The sequence below is a fragment of the Eptatretus burgeri genome, chromosome 22 (assembly GCF_056783735.1).
Source record: "Eptatretus burgeri isolate ZD-2024b chromosome 22, Ebu_testis_v1, whole genome shotgun sequence".
In the NCBI taxonomy this organism is placed as follows: domain Eukaryota; kingdom Metazoa; phylum Chordata; class Myxini; order Myxiniformes; family Myxinidae; genus Eptatretus; species Eptatretus burgeri.
Window position 1 is genome coordinate 915,908 of NC_140982.1, and position 13,299 is coordinate 929,206.

At 43.6% G+C, this 13,299-nt stretch overlaps 1 protein-coding gene and 1 long non-coding RNA gene across 6 annotated transcripts in view; one reads left to right on the top strand and one right to left on the bottom strand.

Moving 5' to 3' along the window:
- LOC147008019 (small ubiquitin-related modifier 1-B-like) overlaps positions 1-13,173 on the top strand; it is a 39,835-nt gene extending 26,662 nt beyond the window's left edge. Inside the window, exons 1-5 of one of the 2 annotated variants that reach the window (XM_085865847.1) lie at positions 4,866-5,019; positions 7,893-7,967; positions 9,167-9,244; positions 9,986-10,057; positions 12,833-13,173. In XM_085865847.1, the coding sequence (XP_085721973.1) occupies positions 5,008-5,019; positions 7,893-7,967; positions 9,167-9,244; positions 9,986-10,057; positions 12,833-12,991 (396 nt within the window). In that variant the 5' untranslated portion in view covers positions 4,866-5,007 and the 3' untranslated portion in view covers positions 12,992-13,173. Of the gene's footprint in view, positions 1-4,865; positions 5,020-7,892; positions 7,968-9,166; positions 9,245-9,985; positions 10,058-12,832 lie in introns of those variants that run through there. The other variant, XM_085865846.1, reaches the window with a different exon arrangement.
- Positions 1,675-4,722, bottom strand: LOC147008021 (uncharacterized). Of its 4 annotated transcripts, XR_015053683.1 has the most exons (5): positions 4,570-4,705; positions 4,357-4,471; positions 2,738-4,077; positions 2,566-2,646; positions 1,677-2,313 (listed from the first exon to the last, which is right to left on the bottom strand). It is a non-coding gene; the product is annotated as an uncharacterized LOC147008021 (long non-coding RNA). The 4 variants fall into 4 exon arrangements; XR_015053681.1 differs by having other exon boundaries at positions 1,675-2,313; positions 2,738-4,471; positions 4,570-4,711; XR_015053680.1 differs by having other exon boundaries at positions 1,678-2,313; positions 4,357-4,722.
- Positions 13,174-13,299: the final 126 nt, after the last annotated feature.

The following is a 13,299-nucleotide window of genomic DNA, read 5'->3' on the forward strand; positions in this document are numbered from 1 at the left end:
ACGCATGACATGGATCTTGTTCGTACAATCTCCAAGCGCCAATCGTTACTATGGTGATGCTCTTCCCACTTCAGGACCCGACATCATCTTCCTCACAATTTCCTTATAAATATATAAATAAATATATAAATAAATAAATATATTTTATATATATATATATATATATATATATATATATATATATATATATATATATATATATTCAACGAAAGAAGCGTGCCATGACATGACGATGACGTCATGTGCAGAAATTACACGTCATATGTGTGTGTGTGTATATATATATATATATATATATATATATATATATATATATATATATATATATATGTATGTTTGAATAAATAAATATATTTGACAGACTTGTGATTGTTTCCTTTATTGAGATAAATTATGAAAAAATAAGAGTGTTTGGTGGTTTTTGAACGGCCCTGTCGGGGTTAAACAATCCGTGATCATGTGACGAATCAGCTCGTTGTGATCTAACCGTGGCGGAGGCTGACATGGATGAGAGGTGTCGAGTTAATCTTGTACTGGCACAGTAAATGTGTGTTTCCCAATCGTTCCGTCGCACATTGTGACCACATTGCGGTCATTATTGTTGTACAATCATTGTATCATTAAGTATTGTCTGGTTTCACACCTCCAACGACTCGACGGTCACGCAGCTCTCGAGCGCATATATCTCCGCAGTGGTATAAAGGTGAAACCAGCCGTGAAACATCCCGAAACACACACACACACACACACACACACACACACACACACACACACACACACACACACACACACACACTGAGAAATTTGTATTTACACGTTTAACAGGTCCTCATTCACCAAAACACTAACTAACCAACACCTGACCTGCATGAGTTTCACGAACTTGGGGTCTTACTCTAACACGTCCTCCATTTGTTGATGGTCAGGTGGACGCATCGATCATGGCCACCATGAGGGTTGTGCTCATAAGGCACTAACTGAGGCAGTTGCTTTCGACGACGTCATCGGGAATGTAACAAACATGGTGAACAAAGATGAAACTTTACGGGTGGTCACCGCGGACCACTCGCACACATTCTCGCTCGGAGGCTACGCCGTGCGTGGAAACCCCATCTTTCGTGAGTTCCTGGGGAGATGAGGTGTGCGCGTTTTCTTTGTACCAGGTGAGGTTGACTCAGGCTGTCATCCATCCGAAGTCGGCAAAATGAGTAGCAGATTACTGGGAAGATTGAGCCATTCCAGTATCCTGCGTCGGAGTGGCAACCGGTCCAGGATTGTACCCAAAAGCCAGGTAACTGCTTCTGCAGCACCGATGCTCTGCGCAGTCTGGTCCCAATAGATGGATGGAGGCACGGACGGAGGCACGGGGTGGTTGATCTTGTGAGACAACTTTAATATCCTGACAAACATCCCTTTGCCCAAACGATAAGTTCTGGACAATTGAGAAGACGTCCCAGTTGGAACACACTTTAAAGAACACTGGAGAACCATGAATCGGAAACCGAACCTGTTGTTCAACACTACTTTGGCTCTGAATTTGTCAAACTGGACGGACTCTCGTCCCGATTGAGCTGCACAGAGAGAGTCATTGTTTTACTCTGTCCGCCTGTCTGGCAGTGAAACAAAATTGAAAACAATTCCAAACAGAAAACTCACTGTTTTTATTGATGTGACAAAGGACACAAACAACAGGCGTGAAAAACTAATTAAATGTGTTCGACAAGGTGGTGTAAAAGATGCTGAAATCAACGGCGGTAAACTTGCGAACAAATTTTATTTCCGACAAACTTTAAAAATATTTATTTTATTTAAATTGAATTGTGCACTTAAACACTGTCACAAAGGGCTCTAAAGTGGTCTTCTTCTTCCTCTTTCCATTGTGTGCCATGAGCACTACCTCCCGTAACCCCAAATCCACACAGACGATGTAGGTTGGGAACCATTGCACGTTGCAGACAGTATTTAATTCGGCTTCTCCTCTTTGCAGGCACAGACACAGCTCCCATTTGGTTCCTTTACCTCTGCAGACACGTTTGAGACATTATCGGGATGTCCGTCTGGATCCACAGGAATCTGATGGTGTGCACGAATGAAGTCGACGTTGGAGAAGATTGCAGCGTCATGTGATGTCGCGGGAAAATCCTGAATGTGTGGAACGGGACAACGGCCTGGAACAGTCCGGTTGTTTCAAGATTGGTAATCCCCATAAGAATGCCAACCCCCAGGTGTCTTTTTGGGGACCACGTGTGGTGATGAAGACCAACTGCTGTACGATGGTCTCCTGATCCCACGTTGTGACATGTCGTGAAATTCCTGGTGGGCGACACATAACACTGAAAAACAACAAATTTGCCACTGGGGTAAATGTATGTGTGTTCCACGAAGTCGACGATGCTGATTTAGAATCTGAAATCAGGATTAAACCAACATGGAAGGACTTTTAGTGACAGAAACAATTGGAAATCCAATGTCATTGGATTTTGAAAATGCTTTTCAATACTTTGTACAAATCAACATTATTAGCTGATCTGAAATAGAAATTCCAGAGAAGGTGTCAGGACTCACCAACCGTCTCCGACTGTGACTTCTCCAGCCAAACAGCTAGGCCGATCCGGCTGAAATTTGGCAGTAATGTTCCTCTCCTGACTGGAAACAAAGATCGCAAAGCTCATTCTAGTCACGTGAGTTTGAGTGGGTCAAAATGCCCGACTTAGTAAATTTCTTCAAATATCTTTACCTCTTCGGCTTGGACTCAGTCTCCGCTTCATCAGTCCACATCCCAGGCTCGGCCTCCACCTCCTCCGCTTGCTCTCCGCCTCATCGGCCCAGACCTCCGGTCCAGCCTCCACTTCCTCGGCTCGGATGCGGCCTCCACTTCATCAGACCTGGCCCCGGGCTCGGCCTCCCCGAGACCATGCCCGGGGTCAGGGTCATGGGGTCAAGGTCAGGGTTGAAGAAACAATATTTTGTTTTGTGTTTTTTTTTCCAAAATGTCGGTTCCAGTGTCTTAGGAAAACACCATGCATCTTCCTATGAGACCATAACATGTAAGCACGTGAGGATATTTGAATTTGTGTGATATTCTACCTCTGGTGATGCCAAGCATTGAACATTTTCCAGTAACCATACAGATTCTGACAGAAAATTTTGTCACGAATCCAATGATACCTCGACAATGAAAATTGTTTGAGTCTGGACAAAGATATTTATGTTTTCGTTTCACCTGCCCCCTTCATTTCAGCGGACCCCAGCGACGGACCCTTTGCACGTATCGTGTCCTGTATCATTTGAATGACACCACAATTTGAAACCACATCCCACCTGTATCTGTTCTGGAGGGTCTATTCAAACACCCTATCAAGTTACATGTTTTCTCTCGGGGGTGTTGAACAACTTTCCTTGTTTGGACTCACATGAGAAATGGCTCCTGGACATATTGAAAGAGCGGGTCTTTGTGAGATCCACCAGGAATCTCCTCTCCACAAAACACATGGAATCTGAAAATGATTAGATCTGAAAACCCGTTTGTTTAAGAAGAAACAAATATTGAAAGAAAAGACACAAAATGTACCAGCACCGGTACAAGAAACCCCATAATGTTCAATACTATACTGGAGAGAGGGAAAGAGAGAGCGTGAGAGAGAGAGAGAGAGAGAGAGAGAGAGAGAGAGAGAGAGAGAGAGAGAGAGAGAGAGAGAGAGAGAGAGAGAGAGAGAGAGAGAGAGAGAGAGAGAGAGAGAGAGAGAGAGAGAGAGAGAGAGAGAGAGAGAGAGAGAGAGAGAGAAGACGATGTGTAAATGTCTCATGACATGTTCCCCTCTTTTTAACGAGCTCTTGCTTTGTACTTATACTGTTCTCATCAATTTGATATTCCACCCGACCCGAGTCTCCCGATAAACCACAAACACTTCTCCTTCCCACTCACCTCGTGAGATCGATTTTGAATCCAGTGTGTGGGACGCTCTTCGTACACCGGCCCGTCATTGTTTCCCTCGTACACGGCGGGTCTTGTCCTCATCGGAAGAGAGAAAAGCGAAGAACAGCTCATAAAATGCCTGTTTCCACGACGACGACGATCTGCAAACGATCACCTCCTTTGTGACGAACAATACGCCAAGCCACGCCCCTTTGTATTGTTGTTGCCATGGCAAAATGCGTTCGCAAGGACGTGATTGGTTGATTTTGAGATCCGTGCGTTTATATCCTCCGAAAGCCGTTAACACCCGTTGGAGGGTTTGTTTAAATCACGTGACACGAACATTCTTCCCCACACACATTCCTCCTTGTATAAATTAACCCCTTGTGTTGGTTAACGTTGTGTGTTCGTGTGTTTATCGGTTTAACAAACCGATTTACCAGATCGCTTGGTACTTGAAGGACTCGTGTTACTAACTTGTCTCTCTCTCTACTTCAGCAACACTTGTTTTCCTCTCACGGGTTTGTTCCCTTCGACCCCAATCTCCATCTCCATCTCCATCGTTAGTCAAGAGGGGAGACCCGGAACAGTCGGGAAATCCGGAAATGGCGTCCATTGTTGGATTTATTTATTTATTTTTCCCATCTCCTTACCTGGCTTTGACTACAGACTCCACAGGTGTGTGTTCGATTTTACGATTTCATCTACACACTCGTACAGTCCTCAGACGGTTCACTTTGTCCGAAATCCATTGTTTTCGCGCCTTTCACGGGACCTGCCTGGAATCCCGGAAGTGAGCGGCGCAGGAAATATGACGTCATCCAACGATTAACGGTTTATTTTCACACAACATGATAAATACAGATATTTTCTCCGATTTTAAAATCCATATTAAACGTGATAAGATATATATAAAATAAATAAATTATAAGTTTGTATTTTTAATATAAAATCGGATTTGTTTTCCCGCCCAACAATCCGAGTCCACCGCCTGGGCCTTGCGACGCTTCGTGCGGTGTCTCGACGTTCGTGCGGCCGTGTGGATCGGGGAACGAGCAGAGCGCGGCCTCCGGAGGCCGAACGTCGCACGGATGTCCGTACAGGTAGGTACGGGCGGAGGAAAGGTCCTGGGGGCCCGGTCCGTGCGGGGGGACAGGTGTTTAACGAGTCTAACCGGACCCTGAGTAGCTTGTAGTGAAGGTGGTGGAGAACAAGCTTTTGATAAATGCAGTTCCGTTCGTACTCGTGACCGGTCGTCGGATGATTTAACTTGATTAACTGCATTGTCTCTGTTAACCAGGCAGTCGTTGTGGACTTTGTTCATTTACCTGTATAAATGCGTGCTCACCTTTCTCCCCTCTCGGGCCTACAAGTCCTCACTTGCCTTGAATTTGAATTTAAAAATAAACATTTCTCACAGATTTGTTTCAAATTCCATGAATCCTCTCCTCACGTGAGCCAACGTCGAAGTTTTGTTTGTCTTGGTTGAAAGTCAGACGGCTGGTTAAGTTTTTGTCTCCCCGTCGTCGACCGTTTATTCGTTCCCCACCGGTCTCACTGTCAGGGACTGGAGGTTTGCTCTCTCTCTCTCTCTCTCTCTCTCTCTCTCTCTCTCTCTCTCTCTCTCTCTCTCTCTCTCTCTCTCTCTCTCTCTCTCTCTCTCTCTCTCTCTCTCTCTCTCTCTCTCTCTCTCTCTCTCTCTCTCTCTCTCTCTCTCTCTCTCTCTCTCTCTCTCTCTCTCTCTCTCTCTCTCTCTCTCTCTCTCTCTCTCTCTCTCTCTCTCTCTCTCTCTCTCTCTCTCTCTCTCTCTCTCTCTCTCTCTCTCTCTCTCTCTCTCTCTCTCTCTCTCTCTCTCTCTCTCTCTCTCTCTCTCTCTCTCTCTCTCTCTCTCTCTCTCTCTCTCTCTCTCTCTCTCTCTCTCTCTCTCTCTCTCTCTCTCTCTCTCTCTCTCTCTCTCTCTCTCTCTCTCTCTCTCTCTCTCTCTCTCTCTCTCTCTCTCTCTCTCTCTCTCTCTCTCTCTCTCTCTCTCTCTCTCTCTCTCTCTCTCTCTCTCTCTCTCTCTCTCTCTCTCTCTCTCTCTCTCTCTCTCTCTCTCTCTCTCTCTCTCTCTCTCTCTCTCTCTCTCTCTCTCTCTCTCTCTCTCTCTCTCTCTCTCTCTCTCTCTCTCTCTCTCTCTCTCTCTCTCTCTCTCTCTCTCTCTCTCTCTCTCTCTCTCTCTCTCTCTCTCTCTCTCTCTCTCTCTCTCTTCCTCTCTCTCTCCCCCCTGTCTGTCTGTCCCTCCTGTGGTTTTTCAGACTTTTTTCCTCAAACCCTTGAACCGATCCAACTGAAACTTGGTGAATTGCTTTGTTATCAGTTCGAGAACAAAGAGTGCGAGTTTCAGGACGTTTAGTCAATTTTTCACAGCAATGTCCTCATCACCTTCGCATTCTGCGAAAGGTTATGTTTTGGTCGGCGTGTATTTATTACCTTCGCATTCTGCGAAAGGTTATGTTTTGGTCGGCGTGTATTTATTTATTTATTTATTTATTTGTAATCTTGTGATTCGTATAACTTAAAAATGTATTAAACCGAATTGCATGAAATTTGGTGGGATGATTGGTTATTATCCAGGAAGCATTCGATTAGATTTTGGGATCGTTCGGGTCAAAGGTCAAGGTCAAGGTCACGAAAAGGTCAAAATCGTCTTTTTACGATAACATGGTCAATTTTTATTCAATTTGCATGCAACTAACGCCAAAATGTTCAGAATTCAACGCCTCATCTTGTGATATGCAATATGACACAATGACGCCCATACTCTTGTTACCGGTTAGGGGTCAAAGGTCAGGGGGGTCACGACCTTGAAAAATATGCGGTTTTTGTCATAACGCGGTCAATTCTTGTCCGCTTTACATGAACCCAGCACCAAAATGTTCAGAATTTAATGCCCAATCTTGTGACACAATGACGTCATAACACATGTCACCGGTTGGGGTAAAATGTCGGGGGGGGTCACGCCCTTGAAAAATATGCGGTTTTCGGCATAACTCAGTCAATTCTTATTCGATTTCCATGAAACCAGCATCAAACGAGATTACCTTCTCTTGTTGAAACGTTGTATTCACCGAGCTTGCGAGTGAAGACTCGCCAAAACGACGTGAGTAGATTGTTGTTTAGTCCGTAGCCCCCGAAAGTCGGGGGGGGGTCATGACATTATAGATATGTGGTTTGTGTCATAAGACCATTCATATGAAACCAGTTCCCCACACTCATACCAAGAACTAAAAAAGTAGTGGCGGCGAAGGTATGCGCTCTATGAGTGCCCGTTCTAGTTGGACTTGAATCACGTCTGTGGGGGACGTGTGTGTGTGTGTGTGCGTGCGTGCGTGCGTGTGTGTGTGTGTGTGTGTGTGTGTGTGCGTGCGTGCGTGTGTGTGTGTGTGTGTGTGTGTGTGTGTGTGTGTGTGTCAAAAAGCACTTCTCACTCTTGTTACTCTTGAAGTTACAGTTGTTTGAACGTTTTCACAGTAGATCCGTTGTCCGGTGACCTGGGATGGATATCTCAACACGTGTTTGGATCTCGTTACCTCGGCCACCCAAGCTGAAGGAGGTCATGTTTACACCCCCGTCTGTCTGTCTGTGTGTGCGAGATATCTCAAAAAGTTGTGGACGTATCTGGATGATATTTTGTGGACGGGTTCGGTGTGTGACAAGGACGAACTGATTCGATTTTGTTGAAGATCCGAATCCGGATCTGGATACGTGAATTGTTTAATTTTTTAAGTGATTCGTCACCATTGAGAGATTGGGCCAAAAACGATATAGACCCGTCTCGCATGACATCTCAAACATGTGTTGTTCCCCATATGTTCTCGTGGATCAGGCATCACGTGGCGGAGGTGTGCGCTCCACCGAGTGCCCTTCCAGTTTGTGTTTCTTGTTTAAATGTCGAAGTTGTTTTTCATGGAGAAAGGTTCGTCTGTCCTTTCAACAGGAGTCCAAGCCTGACCCGGATGCAGCGAAAAAGGAAGGAGGTGAAGATTTCATAAATCTGAAGGTGGTTGAACAGGTAGGACTTTCTTCGATTTTTAATAAATAAGTGTTTGTGGATGTTGGGAAAAGGAGGTTCTTGGGAGTGGGTATTTTGATTTGGAGGAGGGGTGTGTATGGTGATGGGGGAATCTGGGGGTCGTCATGGTGACAACAGCACTTATTGAACTTGATTAATTTTTTTCAGGCTCATGATCATTCTGTTCCAGTCCAGTCTTCATGGGATTGTAAACTTGCGGAATTTAAACCGCTTGATTGCAGCACGAAAGAGCATTGGAAGGATTCAAGCTTTTGGGCCTCACTATCTGCCATGATCTTTCCTCGGAAACTTTTTGACCTGGATGGGCACTCGGTGGTGCACGTACCTCCGCCAGGCTGATTAGTTTATATTTTGCATCCCACTGATAGGCCGGATCTGGATTCTGACGTCACCGACAATTTAATGAGCTTGTTCTTGTCACCGAACCAACTCATCCACCAAGTTTGGACCGAATCCGTGTGTAACCTTTTGAAATATCATGCTATATATCTGTTTAGCCCGATCGCTGAATGGTGAAGAATCACTTAAAGAATTCTTACATGCGAATCCGGATTCGGATTCGGACCTTCACCAAAATCGAATCATTCCGTCCTTGTCACACACCCAGCCTCTCCACAAAGTTTCGTCCAAATCCGTGCACAACTTTTTGAGATATTTTGTTCACAAACAGACAGGGGTCTACAGTGGTGGAGGTACTAACTAGACTTCCAGCAAGCTCGGATTTGGGTTCGACACGATGGAAGGATGTAAGGCGTGACGTCAAATGTGGGTTTAAACCAATGAGAGCCGGAGACATCGAGGCCACGCCACAAGCCGGCACAATGTCATTTGGAATTCAATTTAGAGATGTCATCGTTACGAATGGTCATTAAAATAACCAGGTAGTCTCTGTTCAACAGGAGCTCGAATTAGGTGGATGTGTCAAGTTTGGTGGTAATTGGTCCAGTACTTTCGGTGTGATTGGTGTCACACGCAGATAGACAGACAGACAAAATGACGTTTATTAATTAAATGCTACCTGAACTCACCGTCCGGTGATCGATTACAAATGTCTCTGTTTTGTGAGTTTTGCTTGTTGGTGACATTGATTCATTCGTCGGAGATGTACGCACGACGGACGTGTTCCCTGCTTCATGCCAGAGTGAGTCTGAGCGCTCTGTCGGTTTCCTTGTTTTCAGGGCGTGAGTGAGACCAAGTACAAAATGAAAACGACAACGCACCTAAAGAAGCTAACACATTCTCACTGCCAACGCCAGGTGCGTCACGATTCCAAATTATCTACCTGTATAAATACTGTTTGTCTGTCCCCCCCCCTCCCTTCATAAGGACAATTTGTGTGAAGGATTTAAACGCCAATCTTTTAACATGACTGTGTGTTCACTGTGGTCTATTTTTGAGGATTAAAAAAACCTCGAAAAACATTCTCCACAAAAGAGTAATTACGTCTCTTCGATTGGAATTGTAGACGGTGACTGACAAACCGAGCTTCGAGGGCGGTGTACAGAAGGGTTTTTAAAAATAAATAAAAAACTGTGGATGTATCCATCACTTTGACGGGCGAGGATGGTGCTCGTCAATCTGTCGTTTTTGAAACTTTTGATTTTTCACCGAAGAAGGTTCAAGGGAGATAAAAAATTCCTCGCTCGTCACGTTTATCGGTGAAACGGAGGTGGGAGCTCACTGTGGACGTGTCCATCACGTTGACGGGCGACGATGGGGCTCGTTAACATTACTACCGGCGAAGTGACCGGTTGTACTTGGTCGCGTGTGATGATGCAACGATTGTAATTTGTTTGAGGATTTTAGTTTTCCCCTGTGTGGTGTGTTTGGATCACTCGAGCAGTTTGCTCTCACCGGAGCTGTTCCGTTTCTGCATCCTTACACACGTCGGATTTTACTTTGAAGACTCGAGTTTTGAAGACTCGAGTACACCTGTCGGATTGTTGCTTTTGTTTGAAGACATCACTTTCCCACTGTTCTCCTTTTTCTGCTTTCAGGCTGTACCTCCACACTCACTGCGGTTCATGTTTGAAGGGCAGAGAATCTATGATCACCAAACACCATTAGAGGTACGTGGGATGTCGAGGGGGGTTATTTCATCGACTGGAAACGTGCGACTATTTATCTGCTGCATTGTTTGTTTGTTTTTGTTTTCCTGCTGCATTGGTTGCTTGTTTTTGTTTACCTGCTGCATTGTTTGTTTGTTTTTGTTTAGCTGCTGCATTGTTTGTTTGTTTTTGTTTACCTGCTGCATTGTTTGTTTTTGTTTTCCTGCTGCATTGTTTATTTGTTTTTGTTTACCTGCTGCATTGTTTGTTTTTGTTTTCCTGCTGCATTGTTTGTTTGTTTTTGTTTACCTGCTGCATTGTTTGTTTTTGTTTTCCTGCTGCATTGTTTGTTTGTTTTTGTTTACCTGCTGCATTGTTTGTTTGTTTTTGTTTACCTGCTGCATTGTTTGTTTTTGTTTTCCTGCTGCATTGTTTGTTTTTGTTTACCTGCTGCATTGTTTGTTTGTTTTTGTTTACCTGCTGCATTGTTTGTTTGTTTTAAGAAAATTGCCTCCCCAAAACTAGAAGCGAGTAAGTTTGGGGTAAATGTGTTTATTTATTAACACGAGGTTGGTGGGAGGAGCAGGAGGTCATGGTGGAAGGAGGAGGATGATGTTGTGGTTGTAGTAGTAGGAGGAGGAGGATGTTGTGATTGTAGTAGTAGGAGGAGGAGGATGTTGTGGTTGTAGTGGTTGGAGGAGGAGGATGTTGTGGATGTAGTGGTAGCAGGAGGATTTCGGAGGACGTAGGAGGATAAGGTAAAAGGGGTTGGGGAGATACAGGATGGACAGATATTTTGCCAATCAGTTGAGTAGTTCAAGTGAACAACTTTCAGGATAACATGTTAATCTAATATATAAAGCTGAGTTTGTGTGTGTGGGTGGATGTGTGTGATCCTCGTGATTAATATTAGAAGTGTTTCATGTATTTTAATAAATGTCCTTTTGTTGGTGTTTTGTAAGTACTGTGCTGTTTGCTGTTGAGATGTCCAGTGGTGTGTTGTTACCAAAGCAGCTAGCTCATTAGCGCTTGCCAAGCCTGCCGTTCCTTATCAACGGTTTCATACAGAGTGCTTGCTCGAGTGCTTAAGCCACTTGGCAAGCGCTCCACAAGTAACTTGGTGACTGAACACATCCCAGATTCATGACATGACGATGAGGATAAACATGTATAGCATCATTATTTCAGCCATATCGATGAATTTGTCCCTCAAGGAGTGAGGTGGGAGGAGCAAGGGGAAGGGCTGGAGTGGGAAGAGGGACCCGACGTTGCCCGGCAACGCCGAGTATCGTTGATCGTCATTTATATTATTTTATAGAGAAATCTAAGTGCATGGAAGAGCAAAATGACAGAGGACAGCAAGTTCACAGATGATATTAAATACAGACGTTGCACGTGAGTGGATGCTCGACAGAAAAGGCAAGGGGCCGGAGGAGAAATAGCTCGGTTTCTGGAAGAATCTGTGCAAACTTGAAGGAGGAGTTGCGTAAGTAAACAGGTGGGAACAGATGAGAGCAGGTAGAATATTGTGAGGTCACACACCTACCTGTAGTGAGTGAGAATCGACCTCCTGTTGTTAGAAGCAATTGGAGTGAAGGGTCTTGTATTCCACAGCTGAAAAAAGAGAGAAAGAAAGAGAGAGGGAGAGAGAGAGAGAGAAGGAGAGAGAGAGAGAGAGAGAGAGAGAGAGAGAGAGAGAGAGAGAGAGAGAGAGAGGGAGAGAGAGAGAAGGAGAGAGAGAGGGAGAGAGAGAGGTGCATGCAGATTGTGTTTTCAGTGTACAGACCTGAGTTGTTTCATAATTTCATCGTGCATCACTGAATTTGGAAACCAACGATTTCTGAGGTCAAAAGGTCAAAGGTCAACTCAAGGTCAAACTTGTAAAATCATCAATTTAAATCTGAAAAATAATCAATTTTCATCCGATTAACCACAGCTTTGATTAAGATTGTCAATTTTAATCTCAACGAAATGGACAATTTGATGTTTCCATGGCAACCTTTGGAGGTGGGGAGGTGGATTTTGCAACTAATCGTGCTCTGTGACATTTTTCTTGTTTGTCCAGGTGATATCTTCGCCATCCTTTGAGCTCGGAAGCTGAAATTTGGGGACAAAAGTGAACAACTGCTTTGGCAAAAACAATATATATAAATATATATATATATATATATATATATATATATATATATATATATATATATATATATATATATATATTGATAAATCAATTAATTGATTAATTACTTAATTATTATCGATTTATTAATTCCTTAATTATTTTCATTCTCATCTGGGCAATATCTCAGGTACCTTTTGATCTCAGAAGCTGATATTTGGACACGACAGCGAACTCGGGATTTGGCTATAAAAGGGTATTTCTAATTTATTGATGAATCGATTAATTAATCGATTAATTATGCATTTTATGATGAATTGCTTAATTTTCAAAAAGTGCAGGTTCGGATGAAACGGTGGTAGTTAAAGCAAGCTATTCGGCAATTCATTGAGAAATAATATATTTTCCTTTTTTTATTAATTTATTTTAGTTCTGCAGTTAATCAGTGAATCAATGAATTATTTCACACTGCCCCTTCCCAATTCCGTTTCCATGTGCGGCATTGCTAGGTGCTGGAGGATTTGTTATTTATTTATTTGTTCGGCATGGGGGCAGTGTTCTTTAAATGTACCTCGACTTGTTTGTTTTCTTATTTATTTAGAGCGTTTGGTTCTTGAGAAGCTTTGCCTTTTGAATGTTTATGATATTTGTTAATTTTTACCATTTTGTCCCTCTTCTAGTTGGGAATGGAAGACGGAGATATCATTGAGGTGTACCGAGAACAGACTGGTGGACTGTATATCAACGAGAACTGTTCTCAAGCACCTGACTTTTCAAATGATTACAAACCCCTTTCAGCAATGTGTACTTTGTATTTATTTTGTGAGTGGTCTTCTTGAAGGACTTCGGTGGTTGGCTGAAGATCAAATTAATCAGGCATTTTTTTTTGGTCTAGTTTGGTGACAAGAGTAGCTGGAATCAGTTTGCAATCTCCGTCCTCCTCAATGCGTTCTCTTGTTTGGTTCGTTGATCTTTCTTTGAAATAAAAATAGAAGTTCTCGCTTTGTTTTGAGAGTTTTCAGCTTTGATGTCCTCGTTTCCTCACTCCCTGCTCACGTCCCCCATATGTTACCCCGCACACGCGAAACGAAAAGCGGGATTAAGTAATTGGTTCATGTCTGTCCGTCCATCGGTCCATCCATCTGTC